The following is a 27804-nucleotide window of genomic DNA, read 5'->3' on the forward strand; positions in this document are numbered from 1 at the left end:
TCGCAGATTTTAATATCTAAATATTTTGACCGATGCATTCGCATCGGTTGCATCGGTCTAGATCCGCCCTGTCTAACTATTCAGAAGTTGTCTGCTAAAGAGTCTGCTATGTCATTTATTCCCAGTGCATCTTAAAGAGCTCTGGCATTGTGTGTAACAGTTAGTATTTCATTTTGCAAGGAACTTCTTTTTTTCCAAAACATTTGAACATTAGAGAAATTGTGTAGAAACTATAAAAAGTTTATATTAGGAATATATTTCTAGAGAAACACCCTACTTTAAAGTATGTATCCATTCAGGAGTGAATGACATGACCAGACATTTTTGGCTAATGTCTTTACAACTGATAAGAACAGTAAATGAGTCATTTCTACTGGTGTCTCTACTACTGATATGGACAGTAATGAGTCATTTTCATTGCTATGACATTCATGTCTTGCTTTTGCTATAGTTTATACTTTACATTGCTTTGAAACTGATTCTCCAAGCTACATAAATTATTTTACCAAAAAATCACAATACAAAATGTTGTGGTTATCTCTGATCCCAAGAAAACCAAATATAAATTAAAAATGAGATTTACTACATTTAAATGTAAGCGAGAAAAGAACATTGTCGCAACAATCAAGTGCAAATCCTCAACAGTAAATAGAAAGAAATCACACAAAACTCTTTTAAATACAAATAATAATTTACCATTTATCACAGTGAGCAGAAATTTGTATATTTACACAGCAAAGCCAATGTTTAGACTTTTTAGAAAACTTACTAAGCACTATCAATTTTACATGTAAATAATGTACATGTTAACATTTTTCTTATTAAACAACAAAAAAGAACCAAACAAACACTCCATTTAAACCTTTGCCTACAGAAATTGAAAATACAACTGTTGCTGGTCAGCTAAAGGAGAAAGAAAACATACCCAAACACCAGGGCTAACAAAGCATCTTGTTCCTTGAAATGGAGCCACAAATCCATTCCTTTCTTTAAAGACTAAACACAATAAAATCCTTTGCTGACATGCGCTTTGATAGATCTGGCATTGGTGACCACCTGACAATGTAATTTATCTTTATGTATGTTTTAGGTAGTGATGTAGCCAAGAAAAATAGGGCTTTTACTCTAATTATGTGTGTCTGGCCAATATTTACTGTTGTCATCTCATATGTAGTGTAGTGAGTAACGAAAAGTAATTGAACAACAAAATATTTATTTTCATACCACTGGTAGACTTGCTATACGCTACGAGTTGTCATGGTGTTATTAAAGGACTGAATTCTGATACCTTCGTTCGATTCTTTTTTTTATTTTCCGTAAATTATACATGTATTTAATAAAATATACATTTAAGTTGATTTATCCAAACGGGAACCCCCACGGTCTTGGGATCTAAGTTCTTGATACAGGGTGTTTCAAAAAAAGGTAATCCAACTTTTACTTGCTGATGTGTGTAAATTACTGAATAAATAACTGTAGTTTTAAATATTTCAAAAAGAGTTCTAGGTTCTAGCTATGGAATGCTATGTTGTTTGTTGCGATTTCGAAGGAAAATGAGTGAAATGCAAGCGCGTTGAAAAATTTGGTCAAAGTCGCATTTATTCACCTTTGAGCATTTTTCCATCAACATGCAAGGTGCTTTGCTGGTTTGTTGACTGACTATCCCATATTTCATGGTGATGTCTCATTTTTCAACCTTGACATTATTTGAAATTATCTGACATTTACAAATTCCATGATTTAGCACAAATTGATCGTTAAGGAGCCTTAATTAAACGTAGTTAAATACATAACAAATTAATAACTACATACGTATAATATAGAAGCTACATTGCATTAAAAATCCCGGTCAAGAAACTTATTTTAATTACATTTATACCTCCTAGCGTGGAGATCAATCATTGCCGCTGAATCATGCGAAATTTTAAATTATCGGCTAATTTCAAAGATGACCAGTTCTTTGCAAAGATCATCAAGTGTACGCTCGCTACGCTGAAATCGATCGAGGTGTTTAACTACACTGTGAAGCATTTGAAAGAAATAAAAGCATAGAGCACTGTTTTACCCGCTGTTAATCAAGTTGTACAAGATTTTGAAACGCTTAATTAGCATTAAATCTGTTTCTATATCTCAAATATAATACACTTTAATAATTATTTTAAACATTGATTTGTTTTATCTTTCGTCATTGACTTCAATTTTCGTCGATCAAAACAATAGTTGACTTGAAGTGTGATTTTATTGTCTTTTTTGTGTCATCTCCATCCTAACCATAAAATATTTCTGAATTATTCTAAAGATAACAACATCGCAATGAAGACATAATTGAATTCATCTCTTGGCATAGGAAAAGGTTAAACTCTAATCTCTTGGTTTATTAAAAATTAAAAGAAAATCCGTACATGCATTAATTTTATGAATGGCTTCGAATATTACTTTTGACATAAAAATAAGTCGAAGTTACAAAAAGTACAATTTTTGTGCTTTTTGGAATTTGATGCCACTTTTAAGTATGTATGGAGTTTGATTCATTCATTTTTTACCATTTTCGCGCATTATTTTGAACATAAACGACGCAGCATTAATTAAAATGGATTCAGATTAAGACTGTCTATTTCTGTGCCAAGGTATTTATAAACTTCCTTTATATTGTAAGTTCTCATCATCTAACTAAAGGATTGTATCACATTAGCCAAGTCGTTGAGATATATTAGGAATAACAAAGGGCCCAGAATAGAAATCTGTGGGTTTCCTGTGAGACTTTCCTCTTCCTGTGATATAACTCTTAATATTATAAAGTGAATATATAACTAAAGAGAGACGCAAAGGTATAGAAACTGAGGTAGACCCAAAGGTGGACAAAAACATAGACAAAAAGGTAGAAACAAAGGTAGACAAAACATAGACAAAAAGGTAACACAAATAAAGGCAAAAAGATATACAAAAGATAAACGAAAGATTGACAAAAAGACGAAGACTAATGGAAACAAAAGGTAGACACAAAAGTAGACGTAAAGATTAAAGTCGGACAAAAACTTTACAATGTGCAAGGATTGTCGTTTCACAAAAAGATAAATTACTATTTTTTTCATTTGATTTTAGACATTTGGACCAACAAACTGAAAACAGATAAACTTGTTTCGGAAGGAAAAAAAATGGACGATATTAACCATCGTATCTAGGTAATTTTCAGGCTATCTCACAAACATCCTCAGTTTCATGTCGACGACGGCAAGCACAGAGGCAAGATTGACCATTTCTTACAACTGTGCATGTCGCACACAGCATGAAATTGAAAATATTAACTGCAGTAAGAAAATTAGGATTTTTATAATTTGTTTTTTTTTTGATAAAGATAAATTTTTTATCCCACAAGATTTTCACATTAAAAAATGTCGAAATTTGGGCGTTTGATAATGGCGTAATTTTATTCATCTGTAAAGAAAATGAAATTGTGTAAAGTTACAATAGGTAATTTAAACTCCTGAGATAAACACAACTTTCTCATGGGTTTATTTTGTTGCTGTAAAAATCTTACCATCATAAATCGTTGGTTGAAAGTGACTTGTCTTTCGATCAATTGTCGAGACGAGAATCGTGATCTAAGAAAGAAAAATGCTCAGGAAAACGTTTTAAAACAGCCAAAGGCCAATAAACTGCATTTGACTTGGAGACACTGTAGATTGAAACGTCGCTAAAGAACAAAATCTTTTGATTTCCCATTCATAGCTTGCCATGTAAACGGAATAGTGGACTCACAATATATATACGTCTTGTAAAATTACTGTCAAAAACGATGAAGGAGGAAAAAGATACTTACCATCTTAATATTTCCTCAGTTATAAAGCAGTTCAGACGAAGTAGAATATCAATTCGTAAATAGCTCAGCCTCAAGGGAATGGTGAACAAAAGCCAAATACGTTTTCATCGTGGTCAATAATCAATTTCTTTATTTATATAAGTCCGCCATCATGGTGAATTAAAACCACCAACATTTGTTCTGTTCTCGATCGCATTAACAGAAAAATGTTCACGTCTAAAACAAAGCAAAGAATTAACATTAACAAAAACGAAAACTTTATAAGAAGACGTATATTTAGGTCACACATTTTGCATAAAGATATTAATGTCGTTTACATTTCACACTTCAATCAAAGAGAGAGTTCTCTCCTAACAAGAAAATCAAAAATCACATTTACGTACCTGAACATGTTATCGAAAAAGTCAAAGATATATTTCGATTTCGGCAAATATTCTTCGTGTATGTAGGAATGCAGAGATTTAAATAACGCATTGAAAGTTTGAGTTGATCTTAAAATATGCCCCAAGTTGCGGAAAGCATGTGTTTTCTGATTGATCAGTTCTTAGGGGTGTACTTAATTCTACACGATACAAAAGTAAAAATGTTTTGTTAATTGCATCTCATTTCTTTTTATTTTTATGAGCGAACGTTATAATTCTTTATGTCGTTGTAAGAGTAAGGTCCGTTTTAAACGTCGCATTTTACATGAACCAAATCCATTAAAAACAAAAGAAAATGAGAAAAAAATCCTCGATATCTTTTGTTCATGCATTCTGCTCATGTAAAATTCGACGTTTCAAACAGGCCTAAGATATTATGGCAAATTATTTACCATCCAGTCATAGTGGACTTTGCTCTAAATTTGACAATTTACAAGGTGTAAATACTGTAAAATCAACTCTAAAATCTCGCAAAAAACTTTTTCTCAATAACCAATGAACGAAAACGGTCACTTTCAATTATTCGTTGGAAATGGGCTCTTGGTAGATAAATGAAAAATGTGCCACAGGAAAACAAATAGTAAAATATCTTCGCAAAGTGAAAGTTTTAATGAGAAAAACATGTTATTTTATCATTATGAAAATGTTATCTATGTTCTTTTCACATGCTTTCCTTGACTTTGAAAAATGTTCAAAAAACAATAATTTTACATGGGTAAACAAAGAAATTGTTCCCGTGAGATGAAACGTAAAATGTAAAATTTACCTTCCATATTTACTAAATGATGTTTGTCGAACGGCTGCTGTACATTTAGGATGAGAGAGAACTTTCTGCCTGCGTGGAAATTAAACAAATAAAATTGCATTAAGATGATGTATGTTGTTACCATTGAACATGGAACGCTACCTCAAGCAAATAATTAAAGCCAAATCTTACATCCAGACACGCGAGATTACACGCAGACACGCGTGTTTAGTGTTTCGAGATTCTCTCGCGGAGTGAAAATTGATTGACTACACATGTCCCCTGGAGTCCTCGTCATCACCAGGACCATCCACTTGAGGCATAGGTAAAGGTGGTTTCCAGTCCATTTCCTCATCATCCTCCGAACTGCAAGTGAAGAAGATAGCCACTCAAAACTTTAGAGAAGATTCATTATTTTTCATTTAAGATGTTTACAGTGTTTGAACAGGATTATGAAAAGCAAGGAGAACTTTGGGAGAACTCCATCAGTGATGACCAGAGTCAAAGGCTGGCACCTGCTCCAAAGTTCTCACAAACGTCTCCGAGGTTTGCATAAGCCTGTGTAAACACGAAAACATCTTTTACTTCTTTATAAAACAACGATAATACAAAACGGAAAATTTAAAACAAATGTTTTCGTTTTTCCTGTAACATGTATCCTTGATTGATTTGGAAATTCTCTTTGATTGATTTTGATTGATTGAGCTCAGATAGGTTCGCTCAAGCCAAGTTAGCTAATGTTAACTCAACTATAGACAAATCAACGCACGCATTTTTATTTTTTTATTTTATAAACAAAAATGGATACTTTTACCTTTGGGAATCATGTTCCTCTTCATTCTCTTTCCAAAATGGCTGTGACATTAATATTGATTCTTTATCTTCATCAATATCTTCATCATGTTCATCATCACTACCTTCTCAATAAACAATAAAATAAAAAAGATTGATTAAAAAACTTCATACAAGACATATTTTACTAAACACAAATGGAACTGTACACAATCACCATTGATATCCATGTCTAATTATGGTAGTTTTTATCTCAATACAATATTCATATAATGGAATGTTCATTCTTACTTTGTGAGCCTGCAATATGAGAACATTCATGCAGCAGTGTTTCATTGTCATCCTTATCCAAACTCATTAAAATCTCCACCAATTCTTTATCCAACTCTCCAGCTAAATAAATGTTTTACATTTATAAAAATTTAAGCCCTTGAGAGAAAAAGAATTATTTTTGGTGAATAACACATAAATTGCTGGCCTGGCTGGCTTGTAGTACATCTATAACTGACTGATCAACAACTGGACTATACACATCCACATCTAAAATAGAAGAAAATAGAAATACTTTATTGTATAAGTCTAACTTGAAATAAGTTAAATAAAATTCATCAAAACCTTGGTTTATTGTTGCTTCACACTGTGGTTGCTTGTTTTGTGACAAAATACTTTGAGAAAATTTTTTAAAGTCTTCGGATGAAAGAAATTTTTCCATTGTCTCCAACTCACTTTGACTGCAAGTTTATTTGAAATTTATAAAAACATAAAGTTAAATCATTAAACATCACAAGATCAAATCTTACATCACTTTGTTTCTTTCATCAATAATTTCTTTGATTTTTTCTTTAAATTCTTTCTCAAGATTCAATACAGGTGTTTCAACACAATCTAACGGCAAAAAGTCGAATCTTTATGTAGTGTGAACTGTAAAGTAAACAAAATTAATGAAGGAAAATTTGAACACATCTCATCTAGATGTGAAAACATCAATCAAGACTACCCCCAACAGTCCTTCTCAATACTGTAGTATCCTTTATGATCAACATCAACAAACATGCAGCTATACTTCCACAATGTGTTCAAACCATTCACTTTATTGACAAAATGTTTTGCACATGAAATTTACAGCTATAATCCATAATGAAATGTTTTTATTGGGCACCTGAGATCTGATGTATAATTATAGTAAAGTGGGCACCTATACATGCAAATGTTGCATCTCTGATGTCGGTAGAAAAGTTAGCCCATTTTTTACTCCTATGTACAATACAAATATTGCTTCATTCAATTACTTTGAAAAACAATAAATGAGATTAATTTCTAAAGATATAAACAACAAACTTTGCAGGCCTTGCCCCCTGTCTGGTGCACAGTTTACAAAATAACTTCTCCAGTCTGGGTTATAACAATCAAAGACGTGTTTTCCTCATTAATAATAAAAACAATAATTACAGGTAGAATATAAGGAGCATGAGCTTCGTGTGGTTGAAATGACTTGTTCAATATAGCTCCATTCTGAAGAAGATCAACAAGTCTGAAAAAAATGAAAAATTTTGATGTCGTTTTATGTTAGAACAACATGAAAAATATATCTTACTTGGGAATTATTCTTGGATTGTACAACTCCATCTTAATAAACTCTTCTTCGTTCTCATGATAACCATAAAATGGTCTAAAAATAAAATCATTTTGGGTGAATAATATTGAAACGTTGTTGGGTCGAAAATAGAAGATTTTGTATTGTGAGGTAAAGAAGAGAGTAAAAGAGATTTAATAATAGTAAGCTTTGTCAACATGAGGAGAAAACAAGGAAAATAAAACTTACATTTTCTTAACAATTTCAGTTTTATGAACATATTTCATAGAAGATGATGTTCTACAGAACGCAACTTGAACAGCAAAGTCTGCACTTGTCGTAAATTGTTTCAGATATTTATCTGTGGGTTTAGTTCCATCGTAAGGTATGTATAAGTAAGGAAATACTTGATGAATATGAACACAAGTTTTCTGTCCACCAGGAGTTGAGCCAAATATCCTCAAAACTGGAACACGGTTAACATTCCCCTCGCGAAATTTAGAAAACAAAATATTTAAGCCATCTATAGTTTTTCCCACGTAAAAATCTGCATCTACAATCCCAACAGAAAACATTCTGTTGTTCCAAGTAAGAAAAAATATCGTCAATTAAAATTTTTGAATGACGAAAGACGAGAGTTGATCCGCCATATTTGTTATAGATTATAGATTAGCCAATCAAAGATTTTATAAGCAAACCCTTATACCAAATCAACGTAATTATTTTTTGGGATTAGATTGGATAAAGGCCTCCCTCTAATCTCTAAGTTAACACTGTCCTCAAACAAACGCTGCAATTAAAAGTCGGGGGGGGAGCTTACCAAGCTAAAGCATGTATGCCCACAATCTGAACGGCCCACTTTTCGTAGTTATTGTAAAGAAAAATCCGACATTATAAGTGATAAAATTATGCTTTTGGTTAAAACTCATTTGAACATTTTATTTATTGACATGTCACCAAGGAGAATAAATTTATCATCACAATATCACGACATCCTCACAATTTTGATAGAGGCACTGCTATTTAAGACACTAAATTTACCTCAGTAATGCTGTAATTACTTTGAAAGTCGTCCTTACTAAACTAGGTGAAATTTTCTGACAAAGCAATTTTAAAATTAAATCCAAGGATTTTGGCAGCAGCTTTGATTAAGTAAACAATAAAAATGATATTTTTCCTGTCGCAAATAACTTTCAGAATTATGGAAAATCACACTTTAGAAACACTGGTAATCGTTATTGACGAACTCAGATTTAGAAATTTTCAAGGGTGAGCAAGACTTTCAAGGGTGAGCATGACTTTATAGACCTCGCTAGAAAGGCTCACGCGTTTGGCGTAAGAAAATATGCTCCCCAAGTTCATGTCTTTCTTCATGTCTAACTACGACACTGCATGTAAAGGATTTCCGCTTTCGTTGAGCAAAATAGTGTCCGCATCTTGATGTTTTTGGTCCCGTACACCCATGTCAATACTGAAAATTAATAATAGTTAAATGTGTACAACATTTATGAGTTGATTGAGTTGAACTGAAATTGAATTTGCAATAAAATTTCTAAATCAATCCCTGTCGTATATATTTCAATTATAGCTAAAATATAAAATTTGCTCATCTCATTTTATCGTCTCGCTGTTATGAACAAAATTCAGGGCGGATCTAGGATTTTTCAAACATCAGTCATAAAACGTCGGAGGCGCTCTGCACCTAGGGGTCTGAGGCATTCTCCCTGAGAAATTTTGAATTTTAGATCCTTGAAAATGCCATTTTCAGCGTTTTAGAGCAATACAAAATGTATTTTGTGGGCATCGTTTTGCGTAAAACAAAAATTTTGCTTACGTTTTTTCAAAAAATGAAGTGAACAATACTTGAATGTTTTGCCAAATATTTAGGCTCATTATCATGCCAAATATATGGCTCATTAGCATGTCTAGGAACGTAAAATTTATTTTACAATAATGCTATTCAAAAACAGATATAGTTTTTAAAAATTTCTACCAAGTTTTCAGGCATAGACCCCCCTAGAGACACCCATTCAAACCTCTATGTAATGAGTTAAGTTAGAAATTTGGTACTACAAGTGACAGTTCATAGATATAGAAAAGCTCAGACTTCAAACCATGCAAGTTTATTGTAACCCTTTACCCATCTCCACATCAGTGCCAGCAAATTCACTTTTTGAGAAAAAACTCAAAAAATTTTTTTCTGCCAAAGATTAAGCAAAAATTATCAGAGTGAAAATTTACAGTTAAGGACAGCTTAATGCCATAAATTTTTATTAGGCATTTCTTTTGACTATTATCTTCTGTAAGTATATGCAAGGTGTGCTATATAGCAATCACTAGTAGCATTGTATTTGCAAATACAAACAGAATGTAACCAACATGTCTTTAATTATATAATTACATGAATGTTAAAATTGGTTCATGTGTCATGCTTACTGGTTATGATAAATATCTTTTCATATGATCAAAGCTCGTTTAAATGTAAATCTGAAATAATTTAGTTTAGAAATTATAATGATCATCAAAAAATTACCTAGTGATCATGAAAAATACTTTGCTGTTTTGCCAAATTTCAAGGTTTATCTGCATACATAGAAAGACATTTTTACTTCATAGAAAATGCTTTTCATACATCAATAGCCCTTTGGAATTTATGGCAGACAATCTGGTATGAGGCGTAGATTAACACACCTTTACATCTCTACATGAGGTGTTCAGTTAGAAAAGGGGACAATATGTGACATGGGACAACATTTCATGTATGTGAAATACTCAGGTTTAATACCATTCCAGTCAAATTGTCAAAATAAAAAGCTTCTTGGATCAGAAGACTCAAAATCACAGGTTATAGTAAACAGCTTCTCATGTAATCAATGTTAGTTTTCTCAAATCTTAAACAATATGTAGTATCACTGTCCAATGATTGAATGATCAATGATCATAAACTGAAAAGCCCCAAACATTTGTTTATGATAAAGTAAATAATAGTATGGCGCCTTATGGCTACAGATTTTTTGTCTATTGAAATATATTTGCAGGAATGTAGGATTTCGCTGCCATACAACGGCCACGATTCCCCAAGCACTAAAGAAATCATAGCTTAAGGTCCTTCGGCAACAACAATTTTAGAAGCATCAATCTCACTAGTTCGTGCTTCAAATTGACCGTGACCCATTGTAAGAAGTATTTTTCGTACGTGAACGTGTTTTCTCGGCTTATGTTCCGACTCTGTAACAAGTTTTCAAGATACTTAAGCTTGGTGGCAAGCGGCAATGTTATCCTGGCATCAGTGTTATCAAATACTTGGACAAGACTTTGTTCGAAACTTCGAATCATAGTAATCATGCAGTTTTGGTCCGGAAAGATTTGTGTTCAAGATTTGTAATAATTTAATGGTAGTGAGTGGTTTATGCCCCCCAATTTAATCCAAGTATGATATTTTTTATTCTGAAAGATCACAAAATTTTCTTGCTCAGCAGAAAATGACAGACTTTTTTACTTTTTAGTTATTGAAATATGCAATGATTTGACCAAGATGCATTTGACCTTAAACGTTTTATTCCTTTATATGAAGTTATTTCGCCTTTATCACTTTATAAAGTATTAAAGTTTATTTCTAATAAAGTTTGTTAGGGATTCTGCTGAAAATTTTGGTGAAGCATTTCTTTAAAATGAATATATTATTTCTATAATATATTCTGTTGTTGAAGAACAGTCTGTTTGCTATAAATGCTACTGTTTGTAGTCTTTTATACAGCATATGAGTCTGATCCAATCTTTAATTTAGCAAAGAGTTAAATTTATTGGTTGAGGAATGACAAAACTTCTATATGTGTTTAATGATCAAACAGGGTGTGTTGGAGGGCTCAGCCCCGTTTGTTCAAATTCTATGCCTTGTATTGCCAGTGAAATATATATATCAAAAGCTAGCAGCACCTAAATATATATCAGAGCCGGCAATATTTTAATATATATGAGAAAGGCAGCAACAGTTGTAATACAACAAACAAACAACATTTGTATACCGGCCAGTATTAATCCCGCGAGGGGGTTGTCCATGAATTTTCTACGCCAAACGTCTCTATCTCTCGCCATATCTCTCGCTATACCCATCCCTTCACATCACAGCATCCATCTCTCTTTCTCGGTCTACTCGTTTGCGGACTCTTCAACATTCATATGCAACGTTGTACTTCCCTCCTTTCCACATGCCCAAACCACCTCAAACGCTGGCGCACCCAATTCTCGATTTCACCAACTCTTTCTCAATCTCTTCACTTCGAATCCTATCCATCAACGTTACACCACATCATCCTAAATTCTCCTTTCCGTCGACGCCAATCTTCTCAGTTCCTCTGCTTTCCGCCTTCTGCTCCATATCCCAAAACACTTCTAACACATGCCTTGTACAATTCTCCCTTCTGCTTCAACGAAGTCGACTTTCCACAACATTCCCGACAACTCTCTAAAACTCCACCACGCTGCTTGAACTCTGTTCCTCACCGCTTGCTCGCACCCTCCACCATCATTTAACACATTGCCCAGATATTTAAACTCCGATACACCTTCCAAACTCACGTCACCCAGTTCAAACCGTTCAATCGCGAATCGCCCACCACTTCGACACGTCCGCACTCAAAATCAGTTACTCTTGTCAATGCACCACGGACACCTGAACATCTTCCATGAACCACTTCCATTTCATTATCGATTCTCCAACTCTTTCCCACACACATGGCCATTTATCACTGTCCTTCACCTCCACCTGCCTCGAGCATCTCATGCCCTTCGTCTTTGCCTCATTCCGCTTTTTCCTTCTCTTGCCGTTTTCCATTCTCGGTACCATTCCATGTCTTTCTTCGACTCCGCCAACAAGACAATGTCATCTGCATACAACAAACACCAGCATCCTTCTTTTCTCCCTTCCTCTGTCAGTACATCCATCACACAAGCAAACAGTAACGGCGACAAGACTGAACCTTGATGAACACCAACTTTTACCTCAAAAACCAGATCTAACACCTTCCTCCGTAACCACCGCCTCTACACCTTCAAGTCTCCATAACTGCCCGAACCATATTCTCTGTCACACCTTCCTCCACTCTCCCTACCAAATTCTCCAAATCTATCCCTTCTCCATTTCTCCTGCCCTGCCTTCACAACACGCATCCGTCGTTCCTCTCCCCGGTATGAATCCATACTGCTCTTCCCCCATCCGAACAACTTCTCTCAACCTTCTTTCAAACACTCTCTCTACTATCTTCAACGCATGCTCCATCAGCTTAATAGTCCTGTAATTCCCACATACCGTCGCTGCTCCTTTTCCTTTGTGGGACCACTAGACTCTTTCTCCATGTACTCGGCATCTTTGAGCCCCTCAAAACCTCGTTCGCTACATTACACAACTCTCTCACATAGTTCATTGTCCAACATTTCGCTACCACTTCACTCGGTCCCGTCGCCTTTCCTTTCTTCATCTTGCGCAGAGCCGCCCCTCATCAACAGTCACTGTTTCCCGGCCCCAAAACTTCATCCGCTTCAACTTCTCCATTCCACTCATTCTCTACATTCATCAAACGGTCACAGTACGCCCTCCACACTTCTAACCTGTCTTCAATAACACCTTCAACTCCCCATCGTGGTTCTGCACGCCGGAGCACAAAATATCGTTCCTCTCCTTCTTGCTCCTTCTAGCCGTTCTAAACAACGCTTTCGTCCATTCTCCTGCATTTTAAGGAAGCTCTTTCTGATGCCTTTCTATCGCTTTAGCCACCTCCTTTCGCGCCTTTTTCTTGAACCGGATGTAATCGATCCTATCTGCTTCAGTCCGCGACTTTCTCACCTTTTAAATGCAAACTTCTTCCGCCAATCACTTCGCTGACTCGTTGATCACCACCATGCCTGTTCTTCTTCTTCACCGCCTTTGCTTCACTACAGCATTCCTTCCTCCCGCTCCCCTTCATTCACTCCATACTCCATCCACCATTCCAATTCCATCCATCCTCCTTCCCTTCCTTCCACCTTCCTTCCAGTCCATTCCATGCTAAGTCCACATTCTTTCCTTCCATTCCTCTTCTTCATTCACCAGTATAATCCACCACCGTCCTACTGTCACCAGATTCATACGTCACAATTGCTTTCTTCCTTTATCACGTATTCACTACCACCCCACAACTCGCTGCTAACTCCAATATCGCCTCGCCTTCAGCATTCATATCACCAACTCCAAAACCTCCATGCGCACAGTATCCTTTTCTTACGCTTCCCACATGACCTTCCAATCACCAAGCATCACACATCGCCTCTAATGTCTGCTCTCACTGCATACACGCTGTCGTAGAACTTTTCCTTCTCCTCCGCACTTCGTCCAACCTGCGGGCATACACCACAACGAAACTCACAACTTCGGCCTCAATAACTACATCAACTCTCAGGACTCTGTCCGAAACTCTCTTCACTACAACCGACTTCGCCCGATCCTCTCTTATCGCGAAGCCAACACCATTCGTGCCACTTCCGTTTCCCTTCCAAAACCACTTAAATCTCGCTCCATTATTTTCACCCTTTATGACTCTCGTACCTTCACCTTTAAACCTTACCTCCTGAAACCCACACACATCAACTTTCCTTCTCTTCAACATGTCCGCCACTTCTGCACTCCTTCCCTTCATTATCTCAACGTTCACTGTGCCTACCCGAAGGGTGACACTTCCACCAACATTCGATCCGGAGTTTCTTCGCACCCCCTGCCCACTGAAGGGCTGCCGGGGACTGGGGGCCATATCTGCTTTTCCAAAGTTCATGAATTTCGTTGGAGCAAAAGTTTTACGGTAGGATGCCCTTCCTTACACCAACCCCTTTTAGTCGTCTTTTACGACACGCAGAGGATACGTTGGCGCAATTCTAAGCCGGCAACCACACGGCAGTTGTAATATACATTAAAAAGCCCAAATAGCTGAAATTATTGAGATATGCCTCTGTGATCTTATAAACCAAAACCTGCAATTAAAATATCAACAAGTCTAGAAGAGAAGTAATGTTCTACTTTGAGCTACAGAAGTAGGGTACATTTGTACAATTCAATACCAAAATATATTGTACTCAGCTGTTTCAGTGAATATCCTAATTATAATTACTTCATTTTAAATGATGAACTAAAAATACAAAATACAACATGGAAAATCATAAGAGTTTCTGTGATTTGGTGTAGTTGTTTTAGTATGGAAGTGGCTGAGAATTGAGAGGTTTGTAGATTGACCAATTTCAGAACACAATGAGAAATCATCTTCGATTAAAAAACAAGCTTGGAGTAAGAAAACTATTGAAACTGCATCAGCACGAATTTTGCAATGTTATTTGGCCCAAAATGTTTCTCTACTTGAGTCAGTTAATTGAACCTTATATCAAAAGCAGTTCAGCACAACAATCACCATACGCAATCAAATTTCGTAATTTCGACGTAAAGGCATTTCTTTCATTTTTTTCGTAATCCTCGATTTATACGATATGTAATGACATTTAGTTGCCTTCAACAATCAGTTATTACACACTTATCCATAAAAAAACGCAATATTATCTCAAAATACTGTATTACTAGCAGCAATTGCTATATAAACACTAGCTAAAATTTCAAAACTAGGAACCAAATTGGCGGAAATTGATCAGGTGATCAATATTGCCCAATCAACGTAAGCTAAACGGATAACAATAGATGTCCCAACTCTTATACTATAGAGCAGGGGTCTCCAAACTTTACAGCCAGAGGGCCACATGAACTTTCATCCAGCATGTTGAGGGCCGAAGAATATAAAAAATTTCCACTTTATCCTTCAGCTTTTTAAATTTCGCAATGTGCTTGAAACGGAAGTAGGAAGTTGGGAGAAAAATTGACGTAAGCCACTCTTGCTAGTTGGCTTGCGACATGACGTGACTTTCTGCACAAAGTTTATTTTGTTTAATAATAATATTATTTTTCTTAAGTGCTTCTGCGGGCCGGATTGAGAGACCCAACGGGCCGCATCTGGCCCGCGGGCCGTAGTTTGGAGACCCCTGCTATAGAGGGCTCTGTTTAATACGCGTATCAAAACCAGAGTTCGCCGACTGTCAACATTTTTGAAACGAATTCGTACTACGTTTGATTTGAACCAATGAAATAACAAGTTTTCTACTCAAGTTGGCTTTTTTTTTTCAAAATGGAGTCGTTTGAGGAATGGCAAGACAATATAAACGAATTCTCCAGAGAAAAAGAAAACTCAGAGGCATCTGTGGCGGAATCTTTCAATAGAAGTAACATCGAATCTACTGCTCGCGCTATAAATGTACAAGAACCTCCATTTTTGATTAACTTAATCGAAGAAGTGCGAAAGTACCCTTGCATCTGGAACGTTTCGTCAAAGTTGCATAAAGACAAACCAAGGAAACTGGAAGCATTGCGACGAATTTCTGCTGCTTTGTGTGTACCTGGTATGTTATCTTAACAATATACATTGCTTAACAATATACATTTATGTAGTCACTACAGTTCTTGGTCCAGCTTTTGCAATTGAAGTGTGTCCTACATTTACTATTGAGTGTGAAAATTGTATTGCTATTAACTGCCACTTGTTGGGTATAAATTTATGTCTATTTAAATGTGTTTGATTAGAAATATCTAGTTATGTGGGTTTTGCTTTATTTTATTCAATACTTCAGTTTACAAAACTTATACAACAGAGCCGTTATGAGTAAAAATAAGCAAGCAGTACGTATTACACCTTCTATTTATTAAAACATTATATTATTCAAATGTGATACTCACCCATGCAATTATCACAGTGACATGACACTGATCATCAATATGCCAGTTAATTAAGAAATGATAGTATTAAATGAGCTTTATATGGAAGCTGATATTCATGGATAAGAATAAATATGTCCATTTTGCAACATTCCAGATTAAATTTAGTGTAGCTCACTATTTTTTTCTGCATTGTACCTGTAACCATCCTTATATTGCAATTTCCTTATGATACTCTTCTTACATTTTGTATATGGTGCAAACCATTCCCATCCTAAGGTCTTGTCTGGTGTTAGACTGTAAGAAATACTTGTGCATTCCTTCTTATTGGTGTTAAAACTAAGTCAATTGGCATGGGCCATAGCTAGAGAACTAAATTGGGAGAGGGAGGTTTGTTTTTTCATATATTTATTTGAGCTTGACTGATTTCTTTAGAAAGCCAAATCATTTTCAAAAGAAATCAGTCTGACTCTACTGAATATAAGAATAAAGACACCTCCTCCCATTTATTGTTTCAGCTATGGCTCTGCAATTGGCTACTAAACAACTATGTTTATGAAGGGCATAACATCTTCTAACAAATGCACTGAACAAAGTTTGATATACAGGTTTTTATTTTTCTAAATCTAGAGAATGTAGTTTGTAAAGAGTTTGACAGGCTGAAGGATAATTATAGAAGATGCATTAAAAAGCGAGAGTTGGCGACACGATCAGGGAGTGGGGCAAGTAAGAAATTGCCAACTTGTGAATATTTCGTTGAGTTGTCCTTTTTGCATGATGTGATGACTGGATGAAAAACTGAAACCAACATCCCAATTGAAATTGCCGAGAATCCTGATGTGCTCTCCACTGATGAGGATAGACCATTTACATCATTTTCACCAATCACTGTGGACAATTCCCATGCAAAACTAGAAATTTCAGACTCAAAACCTCTTCAAAAGACTTGGAAAAGGCGATCAGATCAGATTGACGATCTTTTGGCCTTAAGCCTTGCCAATGATATAGCATATGCTAAAAATGGTGATTCAAAAAAGACAACTAACCCAGAAGACCAGGACATTCTTTTCTGTTCCAGTTTGGTTACTACCTTTAGGAATTTGACTGGAAAGAAAAACAAATTGGCTAAGATCAAAGTATTGCAAGTTCTTGCTGAGTTTGAAGATGATGACGAAATGTAACAGAATGTTTTTCCATAAACTTTTCAAGAAATTTATTGTTACAAATAACTTTACGTTTGCATGCGTTAACTACCACGTTATGTTATAAAACAGTGACAAAACTAATAAATGATTCTTTGATTTAGTTAATCGTCGTTTTGAAAACAATCTACTGTAGCATGTACTGCGTTCCACTGCCAGCGTACTTGTCCTTTTGGGGACATGAAGTAGTTTTAAAATTTTCTAACAAGCTTTGCATCACGAGAGTAGTTGTTTGACCCAGCGTTGCTGACATCTCTTAAACCCTCATCTGATTGTGTCACTTTTCTCCATTCTCCAAGCTCTCTTCCGTTTTCTGTGTCGTTGTCCACGAAACCAGCTGGACAGTATTTTGTGCTGTGCGAAAAGACCTTTCAGCCATAAGATAATTGTGCAGAGCGATTACTGCTTTTGTAACTTGAATAACCATTTCAACTCTGGCGTGAATTGGTCGACGAAATACCCGAAATCGTGCTGCTACAATTCCAAACGCATTTTCAATTACCCTCCTCGCTCGAGACAACCGATAATTGAATACCCGCTCAGATATTCCCAAGGCTTGTCTAGGGTACGGTTTCATGATATTTTGCTGTAACTGAAACGCCTCATCTGCCACTATGACAAATGGATAGCATTTTTGAGTGGAAGGAAATGCCTCGGGCCTAGGGATGCCTAAACTGTTTTTCTTAATTGATTCACCCATTGTACTGTAAGAAAATACACCACCGTCACTATTCCGTCCTGAGTCACCAATATCAATGTTATAATTAAAGAACATCGATCCAGAGTTAGCTGGTGCCTGCATCACGACGTGTTTTCCATCAAGCGCACCAATGCAGTGTGGAAAATTCCATTTAATTTCAAACCCCTGTGCTATGCACTTCCACTCTGCCTCATTGCTTGGACATTTCATGAATACCAATGACAGTACTTTCCACAGTGCTTCACATGTTGAAAAGATGATTCGTCCAACAGTGGTTGGGCTCATTCGAAAGTTCATCCCTATGGTTGTTTGAGAATCTCCTGTAGTTAGATACCTGAGTGTTACACAAAGTCGCTCACTAGGCCCTATACATTCCCGAGTTATGCAAGACTTCTGTATCTCTGGAGCAATCATAGTCAAAAGTTCTTCATATTGAACAGGAGTCATACGAAAATATTTGAAAAAAAATTCTTCATCAAATAAACGTAAATCTTGGACTAATAAATAGAATTCTCCTTTAGTTTTGCGTTCTTGAAATATTTTTCGTACCCATACTGACTTTTTATTTTATTTCCTTTAGTCATCCTTCTTTTAACAAGAAAAGAAGTGTGTTTTACTGACAACCGCCATGTTATGATTATAATCAAAATTCGCGCCATGCTTCGTTTCTGTACGGTTCGTTAAAACCGCCAAAGTGGAGAATGTAACACGTATATGCGTACGATACGCTACGTCGCGTTTTGCTACGTTACGCTACGGTACGGTCGAAGTGGAGATCGGCCTTTAGTTTTCCAGGTATATCCTTATATTGAGGAAAATTACTAATTTTACCCTCTGAAGCTAGACAGTCCATGAGTAAACCGTTGTCCATCTTGGATACACATTGGTCTTGGAGTTCCCTCAAAGTCCTGAAGTTCCCGCCAAGATTGAATTCAGGAAGCTCTTTTACCTGCGAAACAAAATAACACTCCAAAATTAAAGGATGACTAACCAACAATCAAAGGAAACGATGGAACTATCATAACATTCCTGGATTAAAGGATAGTTAACCAACTATGAAAAGAAAGGAGGGACATGATAAGATTAAGTCCCCAACTAGCATAGGAGAGAGGGGGATTATGATGCAAAGTTAGAAGATAAAGACAAAAATAACATTGCATTCAACATGGAGGTTTTGATTTTAATCTCCAATTTTCATTGCTCATTATATCAAATAAAATTACATGACAACAGTTCACTAAGATCAAGTGTACACAACAAAATAAAAGTAAGAATGGAGAGCTTACCGATAATGAAGACAAATGAAGACGCCGTCCACCGACGACCCTAAAACCATATCATACAAGAAACATTAAGCAACGAATCCAGCCCGTTTTTTATACCTACAATGCAAACAATTTTGTCAAAGTTGCTAGTAAAACAACGAATGGAATTAATTTTCAAAAGAAAAAAAATTTTGCTGAAAAATTTGCATTGTATAGGCAAATGTCCGGGCTGGTTTCGCCAGTGGAAACATTCAAAATTATTAAAGACCCAAAGAGCACGCCATTTAAAAAATACATTTCAAACATCTTTTGCATTTAAACGAAAAGACAAAATAAACAAAAAAAATGTCATTTTAAAACAAGAAACTAAATTCCTTACTTCGTTGTTAACGGTAAATCATTGGAATCACTACAAAACGCTTTTTGATGACGAACATGAGGTAGATTGTAGATATGACGTGTTTCTTTAACATAATTTGGTGAAGGAGGCATCATTGTTGGTCTCCAAATCTTCAATTCATAACTACCGTCTGCCCGGGATGTGTTGATGTTTTTGATTTTTGAATGGGGTTCTTTTTGGTTTTTATATACTTGGTAAGAACTATCTTTATTAACATATAGTTGATTATAACCATCACTTTCCTCAAATACTTGACGACAACCATCATTATCCACAGCTACCTGATTACAACCATCATTATCCGCATATACTTGATTATGAACATCATTATCCACAGATTCTTCATTACAACCATCATTATTCACAGACACCTGATCAAAACCATCATTATCCACAGATACTTGGTCACAATCATTATTGTCCACAGATATTTCATAACAAACATCATTATCCACAAAAGCGCCTTTAATTTGTTCTTTATTGTGTAAATCACACGATATTTCCATGTTTGAAACATCACAAACAACTTCTTCACCCTTTATTACATTATTCTTACTAAAACATTCCCCAGTCCTTTCTAAATTTAAGTCACTGACCTCGGTAACAACAGGAACTGTACTACTATCAGGACTTCCGAGGTTATTACTCGTACCGGAAGACTGGTGACCGTCAAATGACTCATCAAGATTCCATTCAAAGCTTTCCTCATCTGGTGGAAGCCTTAACACCATAGAACTTCCACTAGAGCACCCATCACTATAATGACTGTACAAAGGATGTTTTTCATCGGTCAAACACAAAGATTCCGAAGGTGAATCAATAAGATTTTCACTTTTAGATTCACTACACACAGATCTGTGATCAACATGTTCCAAGTATTGATCAAAATTCTTTTCAGTTTGGTTTGGTGTTAAGGCAAACAAATCATCTTCAAAATCCAATTCAACATTCCTCGAGCAATCTTCCACAACAAAATCATTAAAACCATTATCGTTGTCACTATTTAACGACTCCAATACTGAAGATATAGTGTGAACACGGCGATCTTTAGTTGTTTTTGTTTCAAGAGAGTTGATAAAATCTTTATTTACGATATCACCGCACGATAAAAACACATTACTTTCGTCGATAAATGTGATTTGAAAATCCCTCAATTTCCCACAAGATTTGTCAACCTTATCATTCAGGGTGATATTATCCTCAATAAAGTCAGGTTCATCAAAGGACTTCTCAATCCTTTGAAGTTCATGCTTATCCACATCTATCATACATTCCTTACAAGATACGTTAATAGAGTCAGCAGACGCGTTTTGTAGAAAAGAAGAAAATGAAGGTGTGTTTCCATAACCAGAATGATTTTTCTCAACTAAAGTATTCTTCTCATAGCTTTGCAATGATGTAAATTTATCTTTCATATTTATAAAATCTTCCATATCTTTTAACTCTAAATCTCCATCATTTTTGTTCTTTCCACAATTAACAACATCTTTAGGATGCTCCACAATTTTAGACGACGTTTTAAATTTTAAATCTTCAACAGAAATCTTCTCCAGCCGTACGCAAGCATCCATTAAATCTCTTTGAGAATTTTTTCTGTTTCGCATTTCATTGTTTCCTAAATCACAATCTCTGCGTTTTTTATTATCATTTTCCTCACTCCGACAATCAACGACTTTAGCTTTCGTAGATTTTTTCTTAGGACGTTCACGCTTCTTCTTTTCTTGAAAATCATCATTATAACCACCATGTTTCTTTGCAATGGCGTTATCCTCATTTCCTGTTTTGTCACCTCCGTTTTCTCGCAGTATCGTGAGTTTTCATTGTACTTTTGGACAGCGTTATCCTTACATAAACTTATTTGATTCATCCCAGAACTTTTACTAAATTCTTGCAAACATTTTCATTTTGAAAAGTTATCAAATCACCACGATATTTTCCGTCCATTTGTAAGACATCTTGACTTGGATTTTTCTCAACAATTGAAGACACTTCCGCGTCGCGTTTGACATCATTTCTATTCAAGTCAATCGATTTCTTGTTAAGAGAAACAGCATTATGACAAGATGAACTATCGTCTTTGGTCACCACTTTTTCAGTTTCATTTAAAGTAAACTGTAAACAGGGAGACTTTTCTGATTTTCTTGTTCCTTTCAAAATATTTGTAAAACTATTTCCATATAAACAAGATTCTTGTCCTAAAGTTGAAGTTGTGCTCGGGCCATGACTGTCAGGATCAAATAAGTCAGAGAGATTTTTCTTACAAGACACAGAACTAGTTTCCATACATTCATTTGAGCAAACATTTGATTTTTTCGACATAAGTTTGGTTCTCGTCTTCAAATTATTTTTCCCACATTCATTCGCCTCATTTATGCCAAACGAGCCTTGAAATACTTTATTTTGATGAAAATTTTTGATGAAAGTTGCTTTAAAATCATCATCATCGTGATCATCACAAGAACTTTCGCTTAACCAAAGTTCAAAATCTGACGTTTGAGATCCACTAGAATCGTTCTCTGTACAACGTAAAAGTTCTCTGACATTTTTAGAAACGCCAAGATTACGGGATATCTCATTTCCTTTCTTTAATCCAGACATCTTGTTCTTTGCTTTTGATGTTTTTTTTAAATCATTAGAAACAGTTTCTTTATCCATCATCTTCACGTTTTTCATTGTATTTGTTTTAGAACCCATAGAATTACTCTTCCCAGATCGCCCTCGTTTATTTGATGGATAAAATGAATGGAAATCAGGGAATTCTTCATTAACATTGTTCTTACTTCCTCGAAATGGACTTGTTGGTGTCATCGTTTCTCGACGTTCATTGGCATTCGTCATCATTTGCCGAGAAGAAATGTGTGTTGATGTATCAACGTCATTTTGAGTTTTATGACAGCCACCAAACACATTAAGTTGAGCAATTTTTCTTTTTCTTCCACCTCGTTTACATTTCTTTAAATTTTTACTTTTTGATTTTTCTTTACTTTGAAAATCATTGTCGTCGTCATACTCGATTTTTATTTTCCAATTTTTATCCTTAAAACCACGTGATACAGTTGTACACGTGCTACCATGTCCTGCAGAGTCCTCATCATCACCAGGACCATCCACTTGAGGCATAGGCAAAGGTGGTTTCCAGTCCATTTCCTCTTCATCCTCCGAACTACAAGTGAAGAAGACAGCTACTCAAAACTTTAGAGAAGATTGATTGTTTTTCATTTAAGATGTTTACAGTGTTTGTACAGGATTATGAAAAGCAAGGAGACCTTTGGGAGAACTCGATCAGTGATGACCAGAGTCAAAGGCTTGCACCTGCTCCAAAGTTCTCACAAAAGTCTCCGAGGTTTGCATAAGCCTGTATAAGCAATAAAAACGTCATTTCAATTTTTTATAAAACAACAATAATACAAAACAAACAAATTTAAAACTAAAGAAGTGTTGTACAGCTATTTGCAATTGACCGTGAGGCGTGGATAAATTAAACGTTTGTTAATAGTTTCAAAACTTAACGTTACTAACGGCTAACTCATTGTTGCTATGGCATACGCGTTAAGTCAGGGGTCTCCAAACTTTAAAGTCAGAGGGCCACATGAACTTTCATCCAGCATGTTGAGGGCCGACGGACCGTATACCGCTGGTCAAAAAGCGAATACTTAAATAAAACAAAGTACATAACGAAGAACATCATGAAGAAGTATTTTACACTCCACTCTTCTTAAAATCGCTGACATTCATCATCTACTTTTCTTTTTCTTTTATCGGCCATTATGAAGCATTGAAATATAAAGAATTTCCACGTCATCCTTCAGCTTTTTAAATTTCGCAATGCGCTTGAAACGGAAGTAGGAAGTTGGGACAAAAATTGACGTAAGCCACTCTTGCTAGTTGGCTTGCGTCATAACGTGAACTTTCTGCATAAAGTTTATTTTGTTTAATAATATTATTATTTCTTTAGTGCCTCTGCGGGCCGGATTGAGAGGCCCAACAGGCCGCATCTGGACCACAGGCAGTAGTTTGGAGACCCCTGCGTTAAGTTATGGAAAATATTGTTTTTATTTAATAAACAACTGTGACATGCCGCAATTTGGCAAGTATGGAAAGACGTTTCAAAACGTAACACTCTATCGTTAGATATAAAACTTTAAGTTGGTATTGGTGAGACACAATTTGTCTTTGTCGTAGACTCGGAGAGCGACACTTTGTTATTAACCAATGCTATCTCAGGGTTACGCCTTAGCAACAATAAGTTAGCCGTTAGTAACGTTAAGTTTTGAAACTATAACAAACGTTTAATTTATGCACGCCTCACGGTCAATTGCAAATGGCTGTAATTTTTCCTGCAACATGTATTCATGATTGATTTGGAAATTCTCTTTGATTGATTTTAGTTCATTGAGCTCAGATATATTTACACAAGCTAATGGTAACTCAGCTGTAAACAAATCAACGCACACCTTTTAATGTTTTTATTTTATAAACAAAAATGGATACTTTTACCTTTGGGAATCATGTTCCTCTTCATCATCTTTCCAAAATGGCTGTGACATTAATATTGATTCTTTATCTTCATCAATATCTTCATCATGTTCATCATCACTACCTTCTGAAGAAACAATAACATAAAAAGGATTGATTGAAAAACTTCATATAAGACAAGTTTTACTAAACACAAATGGAACTGTACAAAATCACCATTGATATCCACGAATAAATATGGTAGTTTTGATCTCAATACAATATTCATATAAAGCCATCATCAGAGAATATATATAATATAACACGATTTTAATATACACATGAAAAACATGTGACTTGGACGAGATTTGAACTCGCACCTTCGGCATACTTGTCTGCTGCTCTACCTATGCTCTACCTCTCGTCCATACGCAGTTTAAAAGAGATTTGACTCGTCTCCAATCCCTGTGGGCTTGGTAGCTCAACAGGTAGAGCGACAGACTAGTATCCCGAAGGTGCGCGTTCAAATCTCGTCCAAGTCACATGTTTTTTCATGTGCATATTAAAACCGTGTTAGGATTAATATATTATATGTTCATATAATGGAGTGTTCAGTCTTACTTTGTGAGCCCGCAATATGAGAACATTCATGCAGCAGTGTTTCATTGTCATCCTTATCCAAACTCATTAAAATTTCCACCAATTCTTTATCCAATTCTCCAGCTAAATAAATGTCTCATATTAATAAAAATTTGAACCCTTTAGAGTGAAAGAATTATTTTTGGTGAACAATACATGAATTGCTGGCCTGGCTGGCTTGTAGTACATCTATAACTGACTGATCAATAACTGGACTATCCACATCCACATCTAAAATAGAAGAAAATAGAAATATTTTACAGTATGATTATAACTTAAAATAAGTTAAACAAAATTCATCAGAACCTTGGCTTATTGTTGCTTCACACTGTGGTTGCTTGCCTTGTGACAAAATAGTTTGAGAAAATTCTTTAAAGTCTTTGGGTGAAAGAGATTTTTCCATTATCTCCAACTCACTTTGACTGCAAGTTTATTTGAAATTCATAAAAATATAAAGTTAAATCATTAAACATCACAAGATCAAATCTTACATCACTTTATTTCTTTCATCAATAATTTCTTTGATTTTTTCTTTAAATTCTTTCTCAAGATTCAATTCAGGTGTTTCAACACGATCTAACAATAAAAAAGTTAAATTTTTATGTACAGTGTTAACTATAAAGTAAACAAAAATTAATAAAGAAAAAGTTGAACACATCTTTAACAAAACATGAAATTTTATGGACTATAAAACAGCATCATTCTGAGATGAACACTTCACAGCAGCTGAATGCCATAACAATATAAAAGGCATGAAATGTATTGTGAGCTATACAATGATGTGACATGTATTTTTTTTCTACCTTACCTTGTGAAACAGGAAGAGCAACTTGTGAAGATAGTCCAATATCTCGTCTTCGTTGTCTTTCATCTTCCCACATAGCAGTTATACCAGGATTATGACCAATACAGCCTTCATAAACATAATAAACTCATTAAAGATGTATAAACAGTAAAATGAAGACATAAAGATAAGTAAATTTTACTTTCAACATTTATTTGATTCAAGACGTCTTCAGCAATTACATCAACTTCAAGTTCACAACGACTGACTTTTTTCACAGTAGGATCCAGGCATAAATTTCTAAATAATGACAAATAACAAACATTAAAATGATGAATATCAACTGTAAAGATAGTTATCACAAAGAATCATTCCAAAATTAAACTAATTTTTAAATGTAAATTCTGTAATCTGGATTGAGCATTGACTCTAAATCTTGGGATAAATCATACACACATGTGTCAAATTTAGGATTAAGGATTTACACAAATCCTTTGGTTTCAATTAATCTTCAAGTGTAAAATATATGAATCAGACAAACCTAGGAATAGTGTCTTCATTCCAGTGTTGAGATGAAGGAAAATTGAGAAATGAATTTGGAGATGAACCATGAAGTGGAATTGATTTATTATTATATGAAAGATTTTTATCTATAAAATTCAATTTGATGGTAAATAATCATTTGTGGTGTTAGATTTTTATAGAATGCTGAAAAATCAATAATGAAACTTTCCTGTTTTTGAAGAAATTCCTCTAAAATGAACTTTTCTTACATGAAGTAAGTTCATACCATAAAGATTGTAATCAATTAGAAACTAAAATAAACGATATTTCAATATAATTCTTATAATGTAACTTAGTGAAAATCTATAGAAGTTGACCATCCAGGTAGGAAAAGACTAAAGAAGGTCAGTGGCATTAGTGTTGAATGACATTTTAACATTGTTACCAGTAATCATCTCATCTAGATGTGAAAACATCAATCAAGACTACCCCAACAGTCCTTCTCAATACTGTAGTATCCTTTATGATCAACATCAACAAACATGCAGCTATACTTCCACAATGTGTTCAAACCATTCACTTTATTGACAAAATGTTTTGCACATGAAATTTACAGCTATAATCCATAATGGAATGTTTTATTGGGCACCTGAGATCTGATGTATAATTATAGCAAAGTGGGCACCTATACATGCAAATGTTGCATCTCTGATGTCGGTAGAAAAGTCAGCCCATTTTTACTCCTATGTACAATACAAATATTGCTTTAATCAATTACTTTGAAAACAATGAATGAGATTAATTTCTAAAGAAATAAACAACAAACTTTGCAGGCCTTGCCCCCTGTCTGGTGCACAGTTTACAAACTAACCACTCCAGTCTGGGTTATAACAATCAAAGATGTGTTTTTCCTCATTAATAATAAAAAACAATAATTACCTGTAGAATATAAGGAACATGAGCTTCGTGTGGTTGAAATGACTTGTTCAATATAGCTCCATTCTGAAGAAGATCAACAAGTCTGAAAAAATGAAAATTTTGATGTCGTTTTATGTTAGAACAACATGAAAAATATATCTTACTTGGGAATTATTCTTGGATTGTACAACTCCATCTTAATAAACTCTTCTTCGTTCTCATGATAACCATAAAATGGTCTAAAAATAAAATCATTTTGGGTGAATAATATTGAAACGTTATTGGGTCGAAAATGGAAGATTTTGTATTGTGATGTAAAGAAAGAGAGTAAAAAGATTTAATAATAGTAAGCTTTGTCAACAGGACGAGAAAACAAGGAAAACAACTTACATTTTTTTAACAATTTCAGTTTTATGAACATATTTCATAGAAGATGATGTTCTACCAAACGCAACTTGAACAGCAAAGTCTACACTTGTCGTAAATTGTTTCAGATATTTATCTGTGGGTTTAGTTCCATCGTAAGGTATGTATAAGTAAGGAAATACTTGATGAATATGAACACAAGTTTTCTGTCCACCAGGAGTTGAGCCAAATATCCTCAAAACTGGAACACGGTTAACATTCGCCTCGCGAAATTTAGAAAACAAAATATCTAAGCCATCTATAGGTTTTCCCACGTAAAATCTGCATCTACAATCCTAACAGAAAACATTCTGTTGTTCCAAGTAAGAAAATATATCGTCAATTAAAATTTTGAAAGACGAAAGACGAGAGTTGAATCCGCCATATTTGTTTTAGATTATAGA

The 27804-nt window shown here is 35.0% G+C and overlaps 7 protein-coding genes across 9 annotated transcripts in view; 2 read left to right on the forward strand and 5 right to left on the reverse strand.

Moving 5' to 3' along the window:
- The window catches only part of LOC124458438, a 52429-nt gene that overhangs the window by 13078 nt on the left and 11547 nt on the right, over nucleotides 1-27804 (forward strand). The gene's annotated exons all lie outside the window — the stretch shown is intronic.
- LOC124458424 (DNA polymerase zeta catalytic subunit-like) overlaps nucleotides 670-27804 on the reverse strand; it is a 61288-nt gene continuing 34153 nt past the window's right edge. Inside the window, 1 exon segment of the mRNA XM_047008436.1 lies at nucleotides 670-987. The gene's annotated coding sequence lies outside the window, so the exon portion shown is untranslated.
- LOC124458441 (DNA polymerase zeta catalytic subunit-like) lies at nucleotides 6625-7994 on the reverse strand. Of its 2 annotated transcripts, none has more exons than XM_047008468.1 (4): nucleotides 7602-7994; nucleotides 7374-7448; nucleotides 7229-7291; nucleotides 6625-6664 (listed from the first exon to the last, which is right to left on the reverse strand). In XM_047008468.1, the coding sequence occupies exons 1-3, from the start codon at nucleotides 7925-7927 to the stop codon at nucleotides 7276-7278; spliced, it is 417 nt and encodes a 138-aa protein (XP_046864424.1). In that variant the 5' UTR covers nucleotides 7928-7994; the 3' UTR covers nucleotides 6625-6664; nucleotides 7229-7275. The 2 variants fall into 2 exon arrangements, with proteins under 2 accessions (XP_046864424.1, XP_046864423.1); XM_047008467.1 differs by having other exon boundaries at nucleotides 7229-7310; nucleotides 7602-7985.
- Nucleotides 15545-17309, forward strand: LOC124457301. Its single transcript, XM_047007577.1, has 3 exons — nucleotides 15545-15815; nucleotides 16759-16854; nucleotides 17044-17309. Exons 1-3 carry the CDS (start codon nucleotides 15545-15547, stop codon nucleotides 17307-17309), a joined length of 633 nt encoding a protein of 210 aa, XP_046863533.1.
- LOC124457302 lies at nucleotides 17608-18477 on the reverse strand. The gene has a single exon (XM_047007578.1). The coding sequence runs from the start codon at nucleotides 18475-18477 to the stop codon at nucleotides 17608-17610; it is 870 nt and encodes a 289-aa protein (XP_046863534.1).
- On the reverse strand, nucleotides 18642-21512 carry LOC124458429. Its single transcript, XM_047008441.1, has 3 exons — nucleotides 19675-21512; nucleotides 19317-19356; nucleotides 18642-18979 (listed from the first exon to the last, which is right to left on the reverse strand). Exons 1-3 carry the CDS (start codon nucleotides 21297-21299, stop codon nucleotides 18779-18781), a joined length of 1866 nt encoding a protein of 621 aa, XP_046864397.1. The 5' UTR covers nucleotides 21300-21512; the 3' UTR covers nucleotides 18642-18778.
- LOC124458428 lies at nucleotides 21512-27710 on the reverse strand. Its single transcript, XM_047008439.1, is given in 10 exon segments — nucleotides 21512-22858; nucleotides 24193-24298; nucleotides 25598-25702; nucleotides 25776-25873; nucleotides 26115-26223; nucleotides 26307-26388; nucleotides 27017-27098; nucleotides 27160-27234; nucleotides 27386-27683; nucleotides 27686-27710. Coding segments are annotated over 10 exon segments (2280 nt in total). The 3' UTR covers nucleotides 21512-21558.

The sequence above is a fragment of the Xenia sp. Carnegie-2017 genome, unplaced genomic scaffold, assembly GCF_021976095.1.
Source record: "Xenia sp. Carnegie-2017 unplaced genomic scaffold, XeniaSp_v1 HiC_scaffold_6, whole genome shotgun sequence".
Classification (NCBI taxonomy): domain Eukaryota; kingdom Metazoa; phylum Cnidaria; class Anthozoa; order Malacalcyonacea; family Xeniidae; genus Xenia; species Xenia sp. Carnegie-2017.